The following is an 11345-nucleotide window of genomic DNA, read 5'->3' as shown; positions in this document are numbered from 1 at the left end:
ATGGCCGAAGAAGAGGAAAGTGCTGCCCCTGCGGAGAAAGCTATCCGGATCCAGAGGGTGTTTATAAACCTGCTGGACTCATACAGCAGCAGAAACATCGGGAAGGTAAGCGGCGGTGGGTCAAAGCTGAACCCCAGCCCCCAGCTCCCCCAGTCCCGGCTCCAGGCCCTCAAACCCGGTTGCACCTTAGCCACGGACTTTTTCAGGGTCTCCCCTAAGGGACCCTCCATCGTCCGGGACACAGGCAGTGCCCCGGCTCCCCAGTCCGCCTCCAGGCTAGACCAGCGCCCGACCTGGAAGACCAGGGTTTTGGAGACAGCCGGTCCAGTCCGGGTTTCTCCCTTGTTTAGGGGCGGAAACTGAAGCTCAGAAGGAATTGGGGGCTTGCCCAAGACTACTTAGCGAGCTGGGGGCTCAGATCTCCGGCTTCTAACCAGGTTCTCTTTCCACTCCCGCTGAGGAGTCTCAAGCAGGAAAGTGACGGATAAAGTTCAAAACCAAATGCAGTAACAAAACGTCAAAAAGATAGGGGTTGTGTTTGTTGTTCAGTTGATAAGTCGTGTCCAGTTTTTTTGCGACCCCATGGACTGTATAGCCCGCCAGGCTCCTCTGTCCATGGGATTTCCCTCGCAAGAATACTGGAGTGGGTTGCCATTTCCTTCGACAGGGAATCTTCCCAATCCAGGGATGGGACATACCTCTCCTGCATTGGCAGGCGGATGCTTTACCACTGGGCCACCAGAGAAGCCCGTAGTATGAAATTATTTGTATCTTTCAAAAAGATACAAATATAGAGAAGATGTGTATATGAGTGTGTGTGTGTGTGTGTGTGCTCAGTTGTGGCCAGCTGTCCATGGACTGGGGCCCGCCAGCCTCCTTTGTCCATGGAATTTCCCAGGCAAGAACACTGGTGTGGGTTGCCATTTCCTATTGTAGCAGATATTCCCAATTCAGGGATCAGACCCTGGTCTCCAGCAATTGGCAGGCACAATCTTTACCACTGTGCTACCTAGAAAGCCCAAAGAAGATAGATAGATAGATAGATAATCTACATACAGAAAATGTCTCAAAGGATACACAGGACATTTAACTATTATCACCTCTGGTGGATGGGATTCATTTATTCATTCAGTGCAGTTCAGTTGAGTTGCTCAGCCGTGTCTGACTCTTTGTGACCCCATGAATCGCAGCACGCCAGGCCTCCCTGTCCATCACCAACTCCCAGAGTTCACTGAGACTCACGTCCATCGAGTCAGTGATGCCATCCAGCCATCTCATCCTCTGTCATCCCCTTCTCCTCCTGCCCCCAATCCCTCCCAGCATCAGAGTCTTTTCCAATGAGTCAACTCTTTGCATGAGGTGGCCAAAGTCTGGAGTTTCAGCTTTAGCATCATTCCTTCCAAAGAATAAGGGGTATCTCCTCACCGCCACCCTTCCTGACCTTCAGCGTGGGATGGCTGGGCTTTGCTGGAGCAGCCGTGAAGAGATACCCCATGCCCAAGGTAAGAGAAACCCAAGTAAGACAGTAGGTGTTGCAAGAGGGCATCAGAGGGCAAACACACTGAAACCATACTCACACAAAACTAGTCAATCTAATCACACTAGGACCACAGCCTTGTCTAACTCAATGAAACTAAGCCATGCCCGTGGGGCAACCCAAGATGGGCCGGTCATGCTGGAGAGATCTGACAGAATGTGGCCCACTGGAGAAGGGAATGGCAAACCACTTCGGTATTCTTGCCTTGAGAACCCCATGAACAGTATGAAAAGGCAAAATGATAGGATACTGAAAGAGAAACTCCCCAGGTCAGTAGGTGCCCAATATGCTACTGGAGATCAGTGGAGAAATAACTCCAGAAAGAATGAAGGGATGGAGACAAAGCAAAAACAATACCCAGCTGTGGATATGACTGGTGATAGAAGCAAGGTCCGATGCTGTAAAGAGCAATATTGCATAGGAACCTGGAATGTCAGGTCCATGAATCAAGGCAAATTGGAAGTGGTCAAACAAGAGATGGCAAGAGTGAATGTTGACATTCTAGGAATCAGCGAACTGAAATGGACTGGAATGGGTGAATTTAACTCAGATGACCATTATATCTACTACTGCGGACAGGAATCCCTCAGAAGAAATGGAGTAGCCATCACGGTCAACAAAAGAGTCCAAAATGCAGTACTTGGATGCAATCTCAAAAATGACAGAGTGATCTCTGTTCGTTTCCAAGGCAAACCATTCCATATCACAGTAATCCAAGTCTATGCCCCAACCAGTAATGCTGAAGAAGCTGAAGTTGAACGGTTCTATGAAGACCTACAAGACCTTTTAGAACACCCAAAAAAGATGTCCTTTTCATTATAGGGGACTGGAATGCAAAAGTAGGAAGTCAAGAAACACCTGGAGTAACAGGCAAATTTGGCCTTGGAATACAGAATGAAGCAGGGCAAAGACTAATAGAGTTTTGCCAAGAAAAAGCACTGGTCATAACAAACACCCTCTTCCAACAACACAGGAGAGGACTCTATACATGGACATCACCAGATGGTCAACACCGAAATCAGATTGATTATATTCTTTGCAGCCAAAGATGGAGAAGCTCTATACAGTCAGCAAAAACAAAACCAGGAGCTGACTGTGGCTCAGACCATGAACTCCTTATTGCCAAATTCAGACTTAAATTGAAGAAAGTAGGGAAAACCAGTAGACCGTTCAGGTATGACCTAAATCAAATCCCTTATGATTATACAGTGGAAGTGAGAAATAGATTTAAGGGCCTAGATCTGATAGATAGAGTGCCTGATGAGCTATGGAATGAGGTTCGTGACATTGTGCAGGAGACAGGGATCAAGACCATCCCCATAGAAAAGAAATGCAAAAAAGCAAAATGGCTGTCTAGGGAGGCCTTACAAATAGCTGTGAAAAGAAGAGAAGCGAAAAGCAAAGGAGAAAAGGAAAGATATAAACATCTGAATGCAGAGTTTCAAAGAATAGCAAGAAGGAGATAAGAAAGCCTTCCTCAGCGATCAATGCAAAGAAATAGAGGCAAACAACAGAATGGGAAAGACTAGGGATCTCTTCAAGAAAATCAGAGATACCAAAGGAACATTTCATGCAAAGATGGGCTCGATAAAGGACAGAAATGGTATGGACCTAACAGAAGCAGAAGATATTAAGAAGAGATGGCAAGAATACACAGAAGAACTGTACAAAAAAGATCTTCACGACCCAGATAATCACAATGGTGTGACCACTGACCTAGAAGCAGATATCCTGGAATGTGAAGTCAAGTGGGCCTTAGAAAGCATCACTACGAACAAAGCTAGTGGAGGTGATGGAATTCCAGTTGAGCTATTCCAAATCCTGAAAGATGATGCTGTAAAAGTGCTGCACTTTTACACAATGCCAAAGAATGCTCAGACTACTGCACAATTGCACTCATCTCACACGCCAGTAAAGTACTGCTCAAAATTCTGCAAGCCAGGCTTCAGCAATATGTGAACTGTGAACTTTCTGATGTTCAAGCTGGTTTTAGAAAAGGCAGAGGAACCAGAGATCAAATTGCCAACATCCACTGGATCATCGAAAAAGCAAGAGAGTTCCAGAAAAACATCTATTTCTGCTTTATTGACTATGCCAAAGCCTTTGACTGTGTGGATCACAGTAAACTGTGGAAAATTCTGAAAGAGATGGGAATACCAGACCACCTGATCTGCCTCTTGAGAAATCTGTATACAGATCAGGAAGCAACAGTTAGAACTGGACATGGAACAACAGACTGGTTCCAAATAGGAAAAGGAGTACGTCAAGGCTGCATATTGTCACCCTGTTTATTTAACTTATATGCAGAGTACATCATGAGAAACCCTGGACTGGAAGAAACACAAGCTGGAATCAAGATTGCCGGGAGAAATATCAATAACCTCAGATATGCAGATGACACCACCGTTATGGCAAAAGGGAAGAGGAACTCAAAAGCCTCTTGATGAAAGTGAAAGAGGAGAGTGAAAAAGTTGGCTTAAAGCTCAACATTCAGGAAACGAAGATCATGGCATCCAGTCCCATCACTTCATGGGAAATAGATGGGGAAACAGTGTCAGACTTTATTTTGGGGGGCTCCAAAATCACTGCAGACGGTGACACCAGTCCATTCTGAAGGAGATCAGCCCTTCCTTTGGAAGGAATGATGCTAAAGCTGAAACTCCAGTACTTTGGCCACCTCATGCGATGAGTTGACTCATTGGAAAAGACTCTGATGCTGGGAGGGATTGGGTGCAGGAGGAGAAGGGGACGACAGAGGATGAGGTGGCTGGATGGCATCACTGACTCGATGGACGTGAGTCTCAGTGAACTCTGGAAGTTGGTGATGGACAGGGAAGCCTGGCATGCTGCAATTCATGGGGTCGCAAAGAGTCAGACACGACTGAGCGACTGATCTGATCTGATCTTCCAAAGAAATCCCAGGGCTGATCTCCTTCAGAATGGACTGGTTAGATCTCCTTGCAGTCCAAGGGACTCTCAAGAGTCTTCTCCAACACCACAATTCAAAATCATCAATTCTTCAGCGCTCAGCTTTCTTCACAGTCCAACTCTCACATCCATACATGACCACAGGAGAAACCATAGCCTTGACTAGACGGAACTTTGTTTGCAAAGTAAGGTCTCTGCTTTTGAATGTGCTATCTAGGTTGGTCATAACTTTCCTTCCAAGGAGTAAGTGTCTTTTAATTTCATGGCTGCAGTCACCATCTGCAGTGATTTTGGAGCCCCAAAAAATAAAGTCTGACACTGTTTCCACTGTTTCCCCATCTATTTCCCATGAAGTGATGGGACCGGATGCCATGATCTTCGTTTTCTGAATGTTGAGCTTTAAGCCAACTTTTTCACTCTCCACTTTCACTTTCATCAAGAGGCTTTTGAGTTCCTCTTCACTTTCTGCCACAAGGGTGGTGTCATCTGCATTTATTCATTACATCCTACTAAATGGCATTCACAGTTAATAAGACCCAACAAAGTTTTTGCCCTTGAGGCTCCTTCCTCTCTGGAAGGAAATAGACAATAAATAATTTTTAACATAAACAAGATATTTCAATCCCTACTAAGTACTCTGCAGGAAAGAGAATAGAAATTGTAGACTTGGGGAGGAGAGGGTGGCTGCTTTAAATAGAGTTGCATGAAGGGCACTCTTGAGAGGTGACATTTAATCTGACATGTACAGAATGAAGGTCCAGCCCGAGGAACTAGCTCCCACAGGGCACAGCAAAGGTTGCAGAGGTCAAAGTGGCGAGGGTGCAGTGAATCAGGGGCCCCAGGGGACAGCAGTCACCGTGTCCAGGACCCATGGGACTTTGGGGCCCATAAAAATGTTTTAATTTCTCTTAAATTTGGAAGGAAGCAAAAAAAAAAAAATTGGAAGGAAGCAAATTTAAAATTTAGCAACAAAGATTGTGTGTCTTTATAAAAATACAGTCATAAAGTTTCATTTTTATTAATAATATATTTTATGGAGGAAAGTCAGAAGGTGGCCCTGCCCAGCAACTAAGCAGTGCTTCACACAAAGCCAGCACTTCATCAGTATTTGCTGTGTGAATTCACAAAGTGTGTGTGCTTAGTCACGTCCAACTCTTCTGTGACCCTTTGGCCTACACCTGTCAGGCTCCTCTGTCCTTGGGATTTTTCAGGCAAGAATACTAGAGTGGGTTGCCATTTCCTCCTCCAGGGGATCTTCCCATCCCAGGGATCAAACCAGGGTCTCCTGTGTCTCCTGCATTGCAGGCAGATCCTTTACCCACTGAGTCTCAGGGAAGCTCAATGAAGCAAGTGAAAGTCACTGTCGTGTCCGACTCTTTGCGACCCCATGGACTATACAGTCCACGGAATTCTCCAGGCCAGAATACTGGAGTGGGTAGCCTTTCCCTTCTCCAGGGGATCTTCCCAACCCAGGGATTGAACCCAGGTCTCCCACATTGCAGGCAGATTCTTTATCAGCTGAGCCACCAGGGAAGCCCCAGTGAAGCAAAGTCAAGCATAAAGACTGACAACTTGTGGGGCTTTTGTCAGGAATTTAGTTTATGTTCTAAATACAATGATAGCCACTGGAGTACTTAAAAATAGAGGTGACATGATTGAAATTAGGAAGGAGGGAGGGAAGAGAATTTAACCTTTTACTTTACCCCATTTTGATCACTGATTATTTTTTACAACAGCATATTTTTATAATAAAACTTTTAGTTTGTAGAGATTTTTTCAAAAGCTGATCAATAACAGAATTTTCTGGTTATTCCTAAACAAAGCAGGACTTGAATTTCTCAAATTACAAGTAATTGCATTGTCTGCACTAAGCAACATGGGAGTAGAAATATAAAGCATTAAAAAAAAAAAAAAAAAGGCATGGAAACCATGTCTCCTGACCTCAGTTGGACCATGCACCCCAGCCCCTTCTCCAGTCTGGAAAGGGGCCGTGTGGCAACCGTGCAACTTAGAATATCGTATCAGAAGATCTGGCATACCCCCTCCTTCCCCATGCAATCTTGGGCAAATTGCTTACTGCTGGGCCTCAGTCTCCTCGTCTGTGAAATGGGGTAATAAAATTGAAGTTGCATGTTTGAGAGGTAAACAAAAGTATATATGTCATATTTGGGGAAAATATGTTCCAATAAGAGATTGAACCTGACATCTTGCCTACTAACTTGGACTGTTTTTGTTTTTTTTAATCAAAATAAGTGGGGAAGGACTTTTTGTTTATTTGGTTTTGTAATGTTTTTACTCCCAAGAAGTAATATCATCATGATTATTTACATATGTTTAATCTAAGAATTATATGTTTAATCTATAAATTAAAATTAGTTCTATTTATATATGAAACTCATGAACATTGCATAAACCACTCACAAAGATAGCTTTTATAAACACAAGAAAAGAAACTTTGCCAACCTCCTTCTCTTTCATTATTCATAGCCACTGGCCACATGCGGTTGTTGGATGTTTACACGTGTCTAGTCTAAATGGATCTGTGCTGTAAGAGTAAAATACACATCAAATCTCAAATACTTCCTGTGGGAAATACAGAATATATAATATCTCAGTAATGTTTATATTGGTATGTTAAACTGATAATAACTTGGATACCTTGGGTTAAAACATACTTAAATTCTTTTAAAATTTAAGCGTTACCTACATTCACCTGTTTCTTTTTATTTTTATTAATGTGGCTACTAGCAAATTTGAGTTCCCTAAGCAGATCCCATCACGTGTCTACATTTCTGTTAGACAAAATCATCATGGTGAATTTAGCCCAGCTCCGCCTTTTGCTAGTGCAGGATAATATCCTTAATGAGGGACTTTCCTGGTGATCCAGTGGTTAAGACTCCGTGCTCCCAATGCAGGTTCCCTGGAGTTTATCCCTGGTCAGGGAACTAGATCCTGCATGCTGCAACTGAAGATCCTAACCCAGTCAAATAAATTTTTAAAAAATTTTAAAAATGTCATTAATGATCTCTTAAAGCTCTCTGAGCCTGAGTTCCCTGCCTATAAAATGGGGACTCATAATATAGTACCCGTTTCACTGTATTCTTGTGGGAATTAAACCAGTTTCAGTGAGATACCAGTGTCAAAAGCTCTGGCTTTGCACAAGTGGAACCACTATCAAGCCTTCAATAAAGGTCAGCTTTTAGAATCATCATTCATACTGGTTCCATTCTGAGCTGTTCTTAGTGTTCAGGAAATTTCTCTTTGTTGCAGTTTCTTTCTAACTGTGTTGTCGGGGCTTCACTTGAAGAAATTACAGAGGAGGAGGAAGAGGACGATGAAAATAAATCAGCGATGCCAGAAGCCTCCATGGCCAAACTGAAGGAAGGCACGTTCCAGATCGTGGGCACAGTTTCCAAGCTGGACATCCCCCGACCCGAGTTTGCTGTGGAGACCTACTGTGTAAGTCCAGGGGGGCTGCTAAGTGGGGACAAAGGAAAGCACCACCCTCTGCTCAAATGCCCTGACATTGTGTTTGCTTCTCATCTCCTCTCTCCTGCCAACGTGGGAAAGGTGGGAGGGAGCAGGTCTCCCTGTGATGGAGACGAACACCTCTCATCTCTCCACTTCAAAGGTTTGCCTACAGGGACTTCCTGGTGGTCCAGGAAGCTCTGAGCTTCCTCTGCAGGAGGCACAGCTTCCATTCCTGGGCTGGCAAGCTGCAGGGAGCACCCCTTCCCCCCATCCCCTCCAGGAAAAAGCAGCAAAAAACTTAAATGATATAAATGAGATATTCTTAGAAGGTTAGAAGGTGTGGATCTCACTTGAACTTTCAGACTCATAAAATTCTCTATCCTGTGTTTAAAATGCATTCTGCCCTGCCTCACCCTAACATGACTCTGGACCATGAAGGGTGTTATTTTGAAAGACACCTCCTTTGGTAATAAGCCACTGGAGAGCAACATACCATTACATTGCTGTCTTATTGAGAAGTAATGCTGCCTTTAAAAAACAGAGTCTATACAACCCTCATCCTGAGACATTTAAGTACCTCCAGGGAGGGCAGCCCTCCCAGGCTAACCTCTCCCATCACCCTGCCTGCCATTCTCCAGATCCTAAGGGACAGCTTTGCACATTCTGAGCCCTGGAATAGGCTTCCCACTTCCCTCCCTATATATCCTTCATGCTTTAACACAGAATGTTGTCTCTTCCAGGAAGCCCTTCATGATTCCCCACTCCTAGTATAGATTCTGAGCTCTTTGCCTGTCTAGATCCTTTTACAATTTTTACACCCCATTGTTATGTGTCTATTGTGGATTACACTGACTGTGACTATCTGTTCCTTGAATGTGGACATAGCACCCCATTTATTCTCATGTGTATCCGTGAATGGTGACAGACAGCACTGGCCCTTAATAAGTACTCATAACTGAATGAATGCATCCCCTCCCACCAACTTTGGAGACTTCACCACTTAACCCCTTTTCACCCTCTCTGGCTCTTTCTTTTTTTTAAAGGTTGATTTGTTTTATTTTTGGCCGTGGTGAGTCTTCCTTGCTGAGCACAGGCTTTCTCCAGTTGCAGCGAGTGGGGGCCTACTGTCTAGTTGCTCAGGCTTCTCCTTGCAGTGGCTTCTCTTGTCGCAGAGCACAGGCTCTGGGTGTGCAGGCTGAGTAGCTGCGACTCTTGGGCTCTAGAGTGCTGGCTCGGTAGCCATGATGCACAGACTGTGTTGCCCCGGGGCATGTGGGCTCTTCCTGCCCAGGGATCTGACCAGTGTCCCTTGCATTGCAAAGCAGAGTCTGAAGCCCTGGACCACCAGGGAAGCCCTCTTCTGTGTCTTCACTTGCCACTTCTTTCTCTCTACCTCCACATATGCTGACATCTTCCCACTGGGAAACACACACACACACACCTCCTGCCTCTTCTCTGCCCCTGGCCCTGCCACCACTGGGCTTGGGAGAGGGCTCAGCACCCTCACAGGCCTCACTCCTGCACTCTCCAGCCCGCACCCCTTCACAGGACGTATCCTGGCCATGGTCTCTCTTCCCCACTTCCCTGCAGCAGCACCTGGCTGACTGCCCACGTGCATCCGCTCCATCTCTTTAAATGTTTTTTTCCAGAGCTCCCTCCCCTCTCCTAACAGGCATTCTTCCTAACTCTTATCCAGTCCTGTAGCTTCAGCTTCAAGACAGTGCCTTTCTGATCCTTTCCCAGCCCTGCTGACTGAGCACACATCCAACTGCTTTGTAGCCTCTCCCCAGATGTCCAGCAGCACTTTTACATCATCATATCCAAACGAAGTCTCTCACACTCCTCTACAAAACCACTCTGCCCTGCTTTGTGTTAGGGGCCTCACTGTCTGTATCTCTTTGGACTATTTGGGGTTGCGAGTCATAGTGGGGAAAGGGGTGATGTAAACTGGCTTATTCAGTAAGGACATTCATTAGCTTATGTGGCTGGTAGTCTCAAGGAAGAACCTGCTTCAGGCCTGGTGTGATCCAGGGATGGTAGCCCTTTTCCAGCCCTTTCCTTGGCTCTGTCTTTCTCTGAGGGTGACTTCATTCCTCAGGTTGGCAGCAAGGCTGCAGCATTCCAGGGTTCTGCACACCTACACAGCCACACCCTGATGAAGAAAACTTTCAGAAGTTCTTATAGAAAGGAGGGTGAACTTTCCAGCAGTACCCCACACTCACTGTCTGCAGTTGAGTCACTTGCCTGTTCCTGAACCAGTCTTTTATCTGGAATCAGTAAGGCCCTTACTTGAAGTTAGAGGATGAAGTTAATTTCCCACAGGCTGAGAAGGGGAGTAGTTTAACAAAATTCGGGATCTGTTGGGAAAGAGGAAGAGGGAATGGATGTTTGTAGACAACCAAGTGTCCTTTATACCATTCATCATGCACTTGCCCCCATCACAGCTGTGAGCCTGGTATTGCTGTGGGCTTCTGCCTCCCTACTATTAACTGGAAAAAAAAAAAATACTACTCAGAGTGTGAGAGCTGTGAGTTCAGTTTTATTTGGGGTTTACTGACGACTATAACCTGAGAAACACACAGAGAGCTCTGAGGACCTGCTCCAAAAATGTAGGTGACATTAAGGTGGCTTATTTAACTCCGCATGTAAGTGAAATAAGCAGGGCTGACAACATACAGCCTTGACGTACTCCTTTCCCAATTCTGAACCAGTCTGTTTTTCCATGTCTGGCTCCAACTGTTGCTTCTTGACCTGCACACGTTTCTCAGGAGGCAGGTCAGGTGGTCTGGTATTCTCATCTCTTGAAACATTTTCCAGTGTGTTGTGATCCACACAGTCAAAGCAGTATGTATGTGATTTGAGTGAAGGGGGAGTAAGTGCAATTAAACACATGCAATTAAGTATGTGCAATTAACACATCTCAGTAAAATGTCGCTGCTAGTCACGAGGAGCAGATGTCTCCATTACTGATTTCGGTGCTTTTCTAGGTATTAGAACATGCAAGATAATGGGGTCATAAAAATTTCTCCTGAAAATACTTATCTCTCTGAAGGCCTGTTCTGTTGGTTTTTCCCTGAGCACAAGATGCCTCCTTCCTGACCTCCCCGCTGATTTCCGTTCAGGGGTGTTGGAGGTCGGCAAGCGCAATAGCTAATGACCTCATCCTTGTAGAGCCGGATGGCTGGTGACGTCCTTGCTGGTACCACTGCATCTCATATCCTCTTGGTCATGAGATCCTCAACCCAGCTCTCTCTAATTTTTAAGAGCTCAGCTTTTTATTGGACGTATTACCAAAGAGGCTTAGTCAAAAAGACCAAGGCCCCATGTTATCATCAGACTCTTCAGATTCTTCTTTGCTTCTGCTTTCTGCTCCTCAGCTGGGGCAACAGTGGTGGGGGTGGGGGGACAG

General features: G+C 45.2%; 1 protein-coding gene across 1 annotated transcript in view; it reads left to right on the top strand.

Moving 5' to 3' along the window:
* Positions 1-11345, top strand: part of AK7 (adenylate kinase 7) — a 68991-nt gene continuing 57646 nt past the window's right edge. Inside the window, exons 1-2 of the mRNA XM_010851392.1 lie at positions 1-105; positions 7736-7924. Coding sequence (XP_010849694.1) covers positions 1-105; positions 7736-7924 — 294 coding nt within the window. The remainder of the gene's footprint in view (positions 106-7735; positions 7925-11345) is intronic.

The sequence above is a fragment of the Bison bison genome, unplaced genomic scaffold, assembly GCF_000754665.1.
Source record: "Bison bison bison isolate TAMUID 2011002044 unplaced genomic scaffold, Bison_UMD1.0 scf7180017864302, whole genome shotgun sequence".
In the NCBI taxonomy this organism is placed as follows: Eukaryota; Metazoa; Chordata; class Mammalia; order Artiodactyla; family Bovidae; genus Bison; species Bison bison.
This window is presented reverse-complemented; position numbering and strand designations above follow the sequence as displayed.